Raw genomic sequence first — 13,659 nt, 5'->3', positions numbered from 1 at the left:
TGAATTTTATTTACTTCTAGATAGCTCACATTTCTGGATTTCCAGATTTTGACACTTGTGCCTTAAACTCCAGTACCACATAACAAATAAAGTTAATATCCTCTCCCACACAACCTGAGATTTGAATATTTCTGAGAAGGCCACAGATTAGGCATACCACCTTTATGGATGGATGTGCAAAAGGTTCTTGCAATTTCCATATATTGCTGGGTTATTTTCTTAGTTTAGGTAAAGGGGTGTATGGAGGCCAGTTTGGGTGCAGGTTTGATTGAATACATGACAACCCAGGAGCAGAGTGAACTATTGTGGAGCTGCTTTTCCCTCACCAGCAGCTGTAGATGTGCAATACCCTTATTTCACTATGTCCATGGAACTGCAGTACTGGAAGAGAAGAATGTGCCACTTCTGAGAACAGCCTGTGGTATTGAAGCTGACCAACACAGATTAAGTGAGAAAAATGAGGATGGCCTAATAACAACATTTTTCCCAGCAGGGAACAGCTCCTGTGTAGGCCTATACATCATCCTTTCCTCCTGAAAGATATACTTACACCTGGAACAAAATGTGGTTTTGAATAATTATCCTGCAGACAGATTTTACCTTGAACTGCATAATCCAGCCTTCTGTAGGAGTCAGGTCATGGGTGACTGCGTAGACCTCTCTGCCATCGTGGCTCCCGCAGATCATGACACCATCAGGAGAATCACAAAATCTCTCAATTGAGCAATCATCATGGAATAACCAGTGTTCATTCACTTGAAAATAAATGGCAATGTCAGTAATATACAGTGACAATATAAATTAAACAGAGATTAGTGTTAACCACAAAAGGTGATTCATAGCTTTATTTTTCAGCCTACATGAGGATTATTTAGTATTGCTCCTGAGAATGTCAGTACCCCATTGTTCCCAGATAAGTATGTATTACATTTATCACATTTATTGCTGAAAGCACCTTTTACTACTCTCTTACAGAAGCATTACAGCATTATGTTTTAATGATCAAGAAGTAAGGATCTGAGACTTACTTAAAATACGAAGTTCTATTGCACTGAACATTTTGGGAGAACCTTTTAATGGGTGTTGCCTACATGTCTGCACAAAGTCTTCCCCAGTGCTGGTAACTGTTAAGCCTTATAAACATACAGAAATGCATCTTCTACAAAATTTAGTTGTAAAATGTCATTTAACTTCCCTAAAGAAAATTTAACAAAGTTAGAAAATAGGGAACAGACACTCAGAATAAGAAATATGCTCAGAATAACCCAGCACTTTTAAGTTTGGTTTTTTTTTTGTTTTTTTTTTTAATGAATTTTCTAAAGATATTCATGCAGTAAAAAAAAGCTGCATTACATCTTTTCATTTTGTTTTTTGTGAAGAAAAAACAAAAGTCAAGACCTCTATAGCAATGGGATTGTCTGTGATCGCCATCACAGTGAGACAAAGATTCAGAGGCTCAGCAGGATCTGCAAATCTTGTATAACTTGCATTGGCTCCTTGCTCCCTAGCTCAGAGCCAGGTGGAATGTTCACCTGTGGTTTTGTCCTCCACGGCCATGTCGAAGGCGATCCTGCCGGTGGGCCCCGCGTCGGCCGGGGAGCGCTCGTGCTGCGGCAGGGGAGCGCTGCTGAAGGTGTCGAGCATCACCGTCCTCTGGTCGGCTGAGCCCGAGATCAGCACGTTGTCGATGGCCCAGTCGTTCTGGTCCAGCCCGTCGTGCTTGGGCTGCCACCAGCGGAAACGTGTCCCGATGCTTTTGGCATCGTAGGGAAGGAGGATGTTCACAAAGCTGGAATAAAAGGTGGAAATTAGTTGTAGGAAAGCTGCAGGAAGAGGACACTGCAGTGCGCTGTGCTGGGTGCTTTGACCATGTCTGTTCTCTGTGTTTCCTAGAATACGTGGAATTTAGGAAAGAAGAAAAAGACCGGCCTAGCTTGTGTTCCTCTAGGAGATATTTCTGAAACAAAAATCTTTCTGATCACTCCCAATGTCATCCCTGGGACAGGGGCTCAGAGAGAGATGGGCAGGATCAGCACCCAGACTCTGGCATGGTTTGAACAACCTCACTTGCTCTAGCTGTCCTTATGGGACTGAATGCAACGGTCTGGACTAGCAGGGTGTGGCCATAAGGCCCTTATTGAGGGATGTGCTAGGAAGGAGAATGTGGAAGTAAAATGACAATTGCTTTTTTCAGCCTGGAGCCATTCAGCCGATAGCAATGTTCCAGTAGAATTTTATCTGTTCCATTGCAACAGTAGACAATAATACACTGAAATCTCATGTCCAATTAAAGGACTAGTGATTTCTAGGCGTGCTCAAATAAAATAACAAATAGTGGGTCCCTCACATCCCCATTCTCTGTGAATCTTTTAAATTAGTCAGTGAGAAAAAAGTCAGCTCATATATAGGCATGCTTTTAATCTCACATACATCTGAAAGTAGGACTTGAGTGTATCCATGCTTTTGATGGATAACTGCAGAAATGCAGTTTTGCATCTCCACACCATTTTATAACAACTTGTAACAATCAGTGATTTTATGATCTTGCCAATAAAGAAATAGATTGCAAATGTTAGCAACTTTAAGAACAGGATGGACATCACTACAGTAGCTATTAATCTTCCTGAAACCATTCAGAAATCTACCGGACTGCTACAGGCTCCTAGCTATTCTTGTATTTCTGGCCTAGCAGCTGCACAAATGCTGATTCTCTCAATACATTCACCAAGGCCATTCATAAATACCTATAAGACTGTACAAGCTGAACTCGTACATCCAAACCTGACATGCAAACCACAGCACTAATATATCCCACAGGTTCTGGTGAAACATTCAAGACCAGCTGACTTTAGAGAGAAATTTACACAGGCAGAAAGAAGGTATCTACAAACCCAGGCTTGCTGAATTGATCATAGAAAATTTCCATTAAGAGGCTCCAGGTGATTCCACCATTCACAGAATACTCCAGCAGCACTCCTTGGTTGCGGTTATTAGGAGTTATCAGACATCCATACATGAAATAAAACTGGATGAATTCTGCACTGGTGAGGTTCAAATCCACTGTAACTAACATACGGCTGCAGCCCTTAAAAGCAATGAAAAAAATGCGTTGGCTGGTGTTGTCTGGCAAAACTTATGTTCATAAAAATTGTTAGACTATGCAGTCACTATTAATGTGGATTCATGCTGCAAAAATTTTAAAATTGTACAACATTTTATTAATTATTTCAAAGGTAAAGCTATAACAGAACAATATATATACATATGTTTTCCCTGAAGACATAATTTCAGTCATGCTTCATCTTAAAAATTCCTGTTGTGTATTTATATATGCTGCTACTTGTACCTTTTACAACATTCATGTATTCACCTTCCTTCTTAATAGAAGAGTTGCAGAAATCCACTCCTCCATTGTAAACCAAGAAGTTTTCCATGCAGAATTAATGAATCACTGTTTATGTGCTAATGATTCAACTTACGCAAACCAACAAATGGCAAAGCAATTTTAGTATGTGTGTTTTCCACAAGACCTTATGCATTTCACATTGCTTGGTCTGTTGGTGCTTACTTAGTCCTACTGGAATTAAGCAAAAATGTAATGCTTCTATTAGTTTATTTTAGAAAACTTTCATTAATTTTTGAACTTAGTTATGAATTTGACAGAAGAGATCTACAGGCATAAGTTTTACATGTTTCTAAAATACTGTTCTGTAATTTTTAAATCCTGAGGTTATCTGTTAGCTAACTGTAGTTCAGCAGCAGTCAGGGTTATATACCTACATATGCAGCTAACCTAGGAAATTTTACTGTGAGCTTTCCCTGAAAACACCCACCTGTGAGACTTCTGAAGGATGAGGCCACACGTGGATGCAATCTGCTCTAGGATGACCCTCCTTGAACAGGGAGGTTGGACCAGATGACCCACCATGGCCCCTTCCAACCCAACCCTTTCTGTGTTTCAGTGGCTCTATATTGTCAAAGACCACATGCAAGTTACACAAGTGCAAATAGCTAGTTATTAATTTACCTCTGCCATCTGATTAGAAGCCACACCAAACTTTGGTCTGGAAGTTTGAAGTGCTATGAGGAGAGTCTTAGGAGGAAAATTACAAGTCTACATACTTACACTGTGCTTTAACCTACTAGGTTTTGAAGATCTCTCTACAGCTCCTCTCAGGAGCCACACACACTATATCTCATTTTCCTGACTGCAGCATAGCATGGAACATGGTATCAGCTTTCCTGGAGTGTTTCTGGCTGACCCTAGTCTGTAGGACCTGTTTGACTTTGATCTTCAGCCAAGCAAAGGATTTAATTTTTAAAAATATTTGATATGCCCTATATGTTATGCTGTTATTTTTTTAATGTCTTGCTATTTAACTTTTAAAATCAGTCCCATAGGTAGTGTCAAATGGAACAAGCTGGTTCCTGTGCTGGACACACACCCCGCTGAAGTGAAGAGCCATCCCAGAGGCGACGGCCCCGCAGACCGTGCTCAGTTTGCCCCCGTTCACCGTCAGCCAGTTCTGGTTGGAGGGGGAGCGGTTGAAGTTGTCTTTCAGCTGTGTCGGAAGGGGAGTCTCTGGCTCGTCGCAGTACAGCCCACCCCAGTGCTCGTCACAGCTGCAGAGCAAAACAAATGCACAAATCAGCTGGCAAAGGCTCTGCATGGAGGTTTAATCAGTGCTGTGTTACTGAGGTACCATCTTATTCTGCATAGGGGCATCATTTACTAGAGCACAACTGGTATGTGGGGGTTTCAAACATCTGGCGTTTTGTCATTAATATGAAACAAAAATGACTTTTTTGAAGGCTTAGTGTTGTGTACCATTCAAGCTTCTAATACAGGGCACCCTCCCAAACAGAGTAAAAGCAGTTAAAATACATTGTGCTTGGATAGATAAACCAAGAGAATGTACCAAACCTAAAAATGTCCTGCTAATGTTCAAGTTTCTGTAAAATTTTAGTAGATGGGTGCTTTCTTATCTCCATATAGTTCTCCCTTTTTTTCCCTTTGAAAAATATTCTTATAATGTATCAAAGACTGGATAACACGTTGGAACTGTGTTATGCTTCTATGAGATTTCACCAGAGATACTGTCTTGGTACTTCAGTGTTGTCAGGTTAGAGGAGAACACAATAATATGTCTATTCTGCAGTGAAGTATATTTCTAAAAAATACAGTTACAGTGCAATTATACAACCATTCTCCCATTTCTTCTGCCATTTGTGGCTGGGAAAAAAGCAATACATCCATCTGGAAGATATTTCTCTGTTGCCAAGACAGGCAAATCTGGGGGTTGTTGTTTGCTAGCTTTACAGGACTCTGTGTGGATTGTTATGCAAACAGTTTGAGGATCAAGCCAGTCTGCCTCTCCTGGCAAACCCTCTCACAGAGCAGAGTCATCAGACCATCAAGGTAATGCCAGTCAAAAAGCAAAAGCTGGCTCTGTGAAGAACTGGCATATATCCTGCTTAGTGGCTATGTCCCACCTTCAGCCCAGGTTCTCTGCACCCAGCACTAGGCTGAGAGCCCAGGGGCATGGTGTGAAATCCCTTGGGAATAAGGAGAACATATTCTGGGAAGCTCCAGGATTGTATGTCTCTGGAGGGATGTGCAAACTCAAAAGGTACTCTCTCCCTACCTAGTGGGAGGGGAGTTGATGCAGCAGAGGCAAGAGCAGAGGCGATGCATTGCCACTGAGGAAAGAACTGTCTGCTTTGGCCATGGAGCATGAACAGTCAGAGGTCTGGCAGATCCAACCCCTGCAGCTCCCCTTCCTCTTGTTACTTCTACTCCCAAGTGGCCCCAGTGCCCTGCTCAGTTTCAACAGCAAAATCCATCTCCCTTTGTAGAATTGTATCCCAGGTTTTCCTGCAAATTCATCAGAATGACAGAGGAGGATTGAAATGCTGCAGCCCTGGGCAGGACAGGGAACAGACAGCACTTACACACAATTGTCCTGTGTGCACTTCCCATGGCCACTGCACATGTCTATGCAGCCATCCCCGATGTAGACATTGTCGATTGCCCACGTTTGCTGCTTGTCAAAAGGAGCAGGCTGGTGCCAACGGAAACGAGTTGCTTGAGACCTTGGGAGAGAAAGAAAAACAGAATTCCGTATTTTCTAGTGAAGGCAATCTTTATTTTGACTGAAAGGAAATGTTAGTCTTGAGGCTAACTGCTCTTGGAAGGTTTATTCGGCATGATCCAGGGCTGGTTTCTGACAATGACAATATCCCTCCAAGAAAAGGGTGCTCACATTTTGAGAACAGAACAAAGCACCAGTGCTTGGTATCAAGCTGAGAGTGTGGGAGGTAGGAAATTGATCACCAGTGAAAGCAAAGCAAGTGGGCCATGGTTGGTGCAGTGGAGAGGAGGGTAGGAAGAAGGTGGTACTCCCAGTTGGAAGCCCAGACTAGTTGTAACCATGTCCTAGCACAGATCCAAACCTGAGGGATAGCTAGGAGCTGGATCAAGCCAGAATAATCTAAACCCTCTAAATCTCAACCTCAGCCAGTCAACAAGTCCAAGTCAACAAATTTACCTGACTTTTCTCTATGAATTCTCCCAACTACATTTAAGTCAGAGCAGCTCTAGGGAGTGGGCTGGGGACAGGTGAGAAGGCCCATCCAGGGCTTGCAGCATGACCCTGGCTTTGCTTCCCTCCACCCAGGGCTCAGCTGGAAATGCTAAGAAATTATCTGTAGTGTGATCCTGGCTCTACTCAATAAATTATATTCATTTGATTGATTAAAACTGGCTTAGCTCCCTATATATGAATTAAGTGTCCCAGCTCCCAAGATAGATGATGAAAATCTATCCAAAATAGTCAAGGGACACCAAATAGTTCTACAGCTCCTGCAGGTGTAGACTGAGTCAAGAGCTGTGAGCAGATAAATTTCTCTACAAATTAAAGCTAATCCCTGTTTACAGTACAGCACTAGATGGCAGCATTGAACTTTTTGTAATCTGTTTCCTTTTGAAACTCAAAGAGAAATCACAATTATTATAAACACCAAAAACAAATAAACAGCAAAATCCCCAAAACCTACTCAGTGTAAAAATGGACCTCATATGACATTATTCTCCCATGAATTATTTCTTTATGAAATGCTTCATGAGCTGAATAAATAACATGTTTATCCAAAGAGAAATCTACTGCTCTGAGCTCAGCTCAGCTGCTCATCAAGCAGCATTTTAAAAATAAATATAAAAATTGTGAGGAATCCCTTTCAGAATAAAGGCAAGCACCTATATCTTACACTGTCTGCTTTGGCTGGGCACTTCACTAGCAATTAATGATGCTCCTGTGGGAAGCTTTGTATTTGCGTTTTAAAATCAGCTTCCAAGTTAAAACCAAGTGTCCATTTCCTTCTCGAGGCCAGAGGTGAAGTGCACTCTGGAGTGCAGGAGCCCTAAGAGGCTACACAGTCATGAGTGGTGAGCACCAGGCCAAGCTACTGACTACACAGCCTGTATGTGCCTCAGACATTCAGGCACAATTGGAGACACACACACCTGCTATTATATAACTTGAAATAATAAAGCAGCATAAAAATTATATTGCATCTAGACTAAAAGGCCTATTAGCTGCCCTGTTCTTATCCTAAAGCTTAACATCTCTCTTGCTTATGAGATAAGGTTGTAATAACGTCTCTCATGGAATGCCTATCTTGATAACTTTGGGAAATGGTATTACTTGAGCCAAAAAAAAATTATGGGATTGGACAGGAGTGCAATTTTTGCCTCAGTAGGGCATCAGACTTCTTGTGGCATATATACTGCTCAAAAAACTCTTCAGTCTTAAAATCACAGTTATTTATAAACCTGTGTTTATCTCAGGTGGTATCTTCCTTTCAGGTCCAAATTCAGTTGGTTTGGAACATCTATCCCAGCCCTGATTTATCCCATTCGACCCTACTAGAAAGACTAGTCTCAACACAAATTTACAGTCTTCAAACAAGAACTGACAGGGTAATGAATTTTTACAGACAATATGTAGCAAAGCCACACAAAAGAGGAAGCACAGAAAATTCATGCTGGGAAGAAGTCCTAAAAAAGGGCTATTACTTGATGTAACTGCACTGAAGATAGAGAAGAGTCCAGATGCTCCAAATGATTAGTAACAGAACATGGACTTTTCCACTACTAATGTCAAAATGTGCAGCAACTGTATAGGCGCTTTCAGTACAATTGCTAAAAAATGAAGTTCTCAGTTTCCAAACTTGTATGTGCCTTTGGTGGCATCTCTCATGACAGCCATCTCAAGGCACTGCCTGTGCTTTGATACTTCTGAGCCAGCAGTAAGCTCAGCCTATGTCTGTGAGGAGATAAGGCTCAGCAGGAGGAGCAAAGCTGTGGGGTCTAATAGTGCTGAGAGCCTGATGCCCTTGTTCCCTGGGTTTGCAATTTTTAGAGGCTAGAGCTTCATTTACCTATACTTATTTGTTGCTATTTACGTGGGCCAAACAAAAAGGACAAGGTACAATTGCTTAAACTCTATAATGTATCATGCCATTAAAAATACCTAGTTATACTTTTAGATTTATTCTGCATAAAACCAGAGGGAGTTACCTAGTATAGGGAGGCAGAGGCAAAGTAACCCGGGTCCACTTGTTGAAAGTGTCTGAAATGAGAATCCTCTGGAGATGGTACTTGTTGCATTCCACATTAGTGGGCAGACAGTCTTTCAAAATTGGGTGCCAGGTCAGCCCAAGGTCCACTGAATATTCCAGTTCAATAGCTAAGATTGGAAAGATGGTTAGTTATTAATTTAGAGACCTATATCCACAGGCCTATAATAAAGTACAAGCTCCTGACAGTATCACTGTCAGAACTGATAGAATAACCACCCAGAACTTTTGAAACCCTTGTGCCAGGAGCACAAAGCTACCTCCTTTGGTGGCAGTGTGGGAGGATGTGTTACATGTTGCTGAGCAGGAGTAGCTCAGGTGGAGTCTGCAGTACATCTCTGCATTTGCCACCTAACTCAAGATGCCACAGATGAAAAGACAGAGCCAACATTAAATTGCCAGGGTTAAGTCAATATCTGTAGCGGCAACATGCAAGAGAATAATGTGACAGCACCATGGCCACCAAACTTTTTTTCTCAGGCTTGAAGAGTGAGATTCAGCTGGGTGTGATTGCTGTGTAAAGCAGAGCAACATTCAAATTCAAACTTTTGGCTGTCGTAAGATGGCTTAGTCAGCCTTCCACCTCTCCTGCAGACCAGCTCATTTCATTATTCAGCAGAATTTTAATTTGAGTTTGTTAGTCAGTGAGCTTGTTTCCATTCAAACACAGCCTAGTCACATTAAACTAATGTATTCATTTCTCAGTGAAAATCAGCAATTTAATTGTTTTGATGTTTATGGCTTATAAACTTTTATTATGAAAATTACAGGTTAGTCAAGCTTACTAAATACTTCAAGTCAAACTTTCATGCAGCCATGAAAAAGTAAATAATAATAGGCGCAGAAATGGAACTTGAAGTAAATGTTCCAGCTGCCAGGCATTCTGGCTGAGCTGGCTGTGTAAAACATGGAGCATGGTGATGGGGGGATAAATCTGTGATCTTCTTTTGATTGCTGCAGACCCATTTCTTCTACCTTCATGCACAGGAAATGACCCTTAATCACCCCATCAGTCCTACTTGATGTTTCAGCACCGAAGACAGTGCTATAGAAATACAAGGACAAGTAAATACAAACAAGGGTGAGTTTTTAGTGTTAAATTTCCCTCACCAAAAGAAACACTTTCCTCATCATGACTGGGAGCATGATTAGGTAGTCTTCTGCCTAATGTAATATGAAGTTAAGGTAATGCTAAAGGTTGTAGACAAAGAAACAAACAAAACTCCCCCCAATAAAATAAGGATCTGTTTCTTTGCCAGTATATGGTTCAGTTGCTAAAATGCTTCTAAACTTAGCAGAGATGATCTCAGGATGCTGCAGTATTCTTAATAACAAAATAAAAAAACCCTTCTAAGCTTGTGAGTAGCTTCAGATTAGAAAAATCAGAGAAGCTAAATCTGGGACTACATGTAAAATATTTTTCCATTTTTGTACAGAATTATAAAGGAAAAGTCAGCAACCCAGTAAATTAACACATGCCACATGATGCAATGTATTACATTCTCGTCCTCATTAAAATCATCTGTACCTCAAAACCCTATTCTAAGAGAATGTGTAAAATCAAGCATGAAAAAGCTTGTTATTTAGAGAAACTTATTTTTTGTGTGCTTTAAAATTCACATAATGAACCAATTTTTAATTTCCATGTGATGCGTATTGAGTACAGAGCATGCTTTTATTTATTTATCTGTATGTATATATGTATATATCTGTATATATAAATATATATCAAAATATATATTTTTATATATAGCTGGCTCTCCTCTCAATAGATATAATTTGAAAAAAGGAAGCTAGGTAATTAAAAATTGCATTATTATGTATACATAAACATATACACATGTGCATAGTATGTATGCACACATTCATACATGGAAACATATAGGTATATGCATATTTAGAATTTCATATGGACATTACAAATTTTTGCAGTTGATGCTGCCTTAGCAAGTGTCAGATGTATGTTGGTATAAATGATTTCTTAGATATATGGATACAAGTGAGATCAGAACTGAGACTACAATGCAAAAATGCAAAACCACAAAGTAAGAAACATATGCTGGAACACCCAGCTGCTTATTATTACACCATCAGCCCAAGCAGTGGACACTATCTACTAAATGGATTTGAGTAAGGCAGCTGTTAGTCTTTTTCTGAGATGGATTGAACTGCAACTTAGATGCTCACAGGGCATAATTTACTTCAGTTTATCTTAGGCTTCAGACACCTGGAATAAAAAAGCTGATGTTACAATTTCTAACAGAAACATGCAGCTTTCTTTTGTTTCTCAGTTCTTGTTATGATGAATAATGTAACCAGAAAACCAGTGAACTTTCCTCTGCAGTGGAGGAAGAGGAATTGCAGGAATTATTAAGAAGTCATTACCATAACAGGAGTCTGTGACAGAGCAGGAAGCTGCAAAATCTATTTGCAAGAAAGAGTCTTCATTGACAACGATGTCAGTGGTGACAACATAGCGGGTGCTGGCTTTCTCAATGAACACCAGAGCATCCCCAGCAGAGCCACAGACTGGCATCTTTGTTCCACCAGGGTGGAGCAGCCACTTCCTACTGTCCAGCGTGGTGAAGTCATCTTCCAATACTGTATTGCCAGAGATATTTCCTCCAATAAGAATCTGAAACATTAGGAAAGTAATTGTTATTGAAAAGGAAAAAATCTCGAAGTCTTCACAAGCACGCAAGTGACATAGCAACCCATAGGAGGAAGAGATGTACCAGACTAAGTGTATTTATTCTGCTGGTCCAAAATTAGTAAAGAATCTAGGCTATGAAAAAGGGGAGTATTTTTTTCCTATAAAGGGAAGAGATTGGCTCAGCTGTGCAAATCTAAAATTCAGGGAGGTGACATTGAATCTCAGTGAAGTAAAACTGCTCACAAAAAGCTTGTTAGTAGAAACAAAGTGATTACACTTTCCTAGTGATTGTTCTGCTCTTCTATAACCTGGTGAACTGCTATCAGATTGCTGATAGAAGTGGGGAAATAGCCTCTGTTTTGTCATTGACTATAAAACATCATAATTTTACTATTCAACAGCAAGTAAGGCAGAATTATTTTTAATTTGTTATTCTGAATTCAGTTTCTGATTGTTCTGAACTAATACAACTACATTCAATGAAGATATCTAAACAACAAATATTTTTTAATTTCTAAACAGAGAGGTGGGAAGTAAAATTTTGTAACCACAACATTAAAATGGCTGGTTAGGTTTGTCCTAAAAATCTGAGCTAATTAATCTCGAAACCAGTTTTAAAGGTGCAGAACTTAATATCCAGCATAAACAGAGCAGATAACGGGATACAAGTATCACAGAGCCACCCCAGGACACTTCTTTTAAAAAAAGTAATAAATATTAAAGCAAATTTGACAACCCAATGACACTACTTCAAACATAATCATTTTGGAGATAAATAATTTGTGATTTATACCAAGTCATACAAAGTAATATAATAATCTTTATACCAGAAAATCCCAAATATGAAACTTTATTTTCATACAGATTGATATTTTTCTATAGTCTTTTTCTATTACATTATACCAAGCTAATTACGTATTTGGATACATTTTAAATGAAGCTTTTTGAAGTTTGAAATCAAACTTGCATTTTGCATGGTAAGGCCTCCTGCAATGTGAACCCGAGGCTCTACACATATGTAAAAGACCTTCCTAGATTCAAAACAGGCAATCAGTGCCCCACATGGAAATGGTGCATTAAAACCACAAGTTCAGGAAACAGTAATTGTGCTCTAAATATCTTTATATAAAGCATTTTTCTTGTCTCAGTGACATGCAAAAAAAAGGGAAATATTAAGACTGAATCCAGTCTAAGATTGTGTTAAAAGAAGAAACACCTGCAAGGATTCCTCACCTGGTCGATCACCCAGGGACTGTAGAAATGCCCATTCTCAGATGGTTGCCACCAGCGAAGCCGAGTGGAGCTCGAACGAGCCTTCAAGGGAATTTCCAGGGCAATGTATCGTCCCACATTGCTGGAGTTACTGAAGAGGAACTCCTGGAGAAGGCTCCATGTGAGGCCCCCGTTGAGTGAATACTGCAGCAGCACAGGCTGGCTCCTGGGGTCAGGTACCCCCTTGCCACATCCCAGTCTCATGAAGAACTGCACAAATCTAACAGGAAAAATCTTTCCACTTACCAGAAAATATTATTTTCTACAACATCCTACACAGCAAACCAGAGAGCTTTGGAGTTTGTCTATTGACTAGCTCTGTTTTCTAGCTGTAAGGGTCATCTTTAGGAGATCTTGTGATTTCCTTCCCAAAGCTTCTAGAATATACCTAGACAGACAGGTGTTGTGACAAAATTTCATTTTGCCTGTGTGGTAGTTTGCCAGGCATAAGAGGCTGAACAAAGCTGGTCATTTATGTTTTCAGATTTTGTCTGCATAGCAGATGGTGTTGCAAGTATCAGAAACATAATCCTGGGTGAAATTTTTATCCCTGTATCCCATGAGTACAGATTTTAGTGGCAGAAAAGCAACTGTGCTCTAAGTAGATCATAATTTGCTATGAATTTGCTGAAACGCTTAAATTCAAAATAAGCATCCCAGTTTTCCATTGGCATAAACCAGAGAAAATCTGGATGGGAGAACAAAGCACATTTCACTTTCAGGAATCATTTTGTCCATTTTGTCAGCCTGGGAAATTTGTCTAAATTACACCGTTTAAATGTGCTGGTTTCCCTGAAGCCAGCCCAAGCCACCCAGGGACACCAGTGCTTTCATCCCCCAGTTAATTGGCTTCTCCAAAGCTGCACAATGGACCTGTATCAAACTGCGAAATCCTTCCTGTCAGCTGATGCTCATAAATAGCTCCACTGTGCACTTGGAGTGGAGGGAACCGTGCTGTAATGATATTTACTTATTGGACTTACAGGGATATTACAAGTATTAATTCATGTTTGCACAGCTTTTGCACAGCTTTAGAGTGTTTTATCTGTTCTAATTATTATTGCATTAGTGCTGCCTGGCTCACGGTTAAATGACAT

The 13,659-nt window shown here is 40.2% G+C and overlaps 1 protein-coding gene across 1 annotated transcript in view; it reads right to left on the bottom strand.

Annotated features, from left to right (window-relative positions):
• The window catches only part of RELN (reelin), a 271,094-nt gene that overhangs the window by 20,873 nt on the left and 236,562 nt on the right, over positions 1–13,659 (bottom strand). The window contains exons 44-51 of the mRNA XM_014255169.2: positions 12,524–12,782; positions 11,023–11,272; positions 8,579–8,747; positions 5,953–6,093; positions 4,446–4,623; positions 2,892–3,085; positions 1,533–1,789; positions 601–755 (exon numbers count right to left, since the gene is read on the bottom strand). Of these exons, the coding sequence (XP_014110644.2) occupies positions 601–755; positions 1,533–1,789; positions 2,892–3,085; positions 4,446–4,623; positions 5,953–6,093; positions 8,579–8,747; positions 11,023–11,272; positions 12,524–12,782 (1,603 nt within the window). The remainder of the gene's footprint in view (positions 1–600; positions 756–1,532; positions 1,790–2,891; positions 3,086–4,445; positions 4,624–5,952; positions 6,094–8,578; positions 8,748–11,022; positions 11,273–12,523; positions 12,783–13,659) is intronic.

This window comes from Pseudopodoces humilis, chromosome 5, assembly GCF_049639895.1.
Source record: "Pseudopodoces humilis isolate 2021_Gansu_Grassland_sample_001 chromosome 5, ASM4963989v1, whole genome shotgun sequence".
Classification (NCBI taxonomy): Eukaryota; Metazoa; Chordata; class Aves; order Passeriformes; family Paridae; genus Pseudopodoces; species Pseudopodoces humilis.
This window is presented reverse-complemented; position numbering and strand designations above follow the sequence as displayed.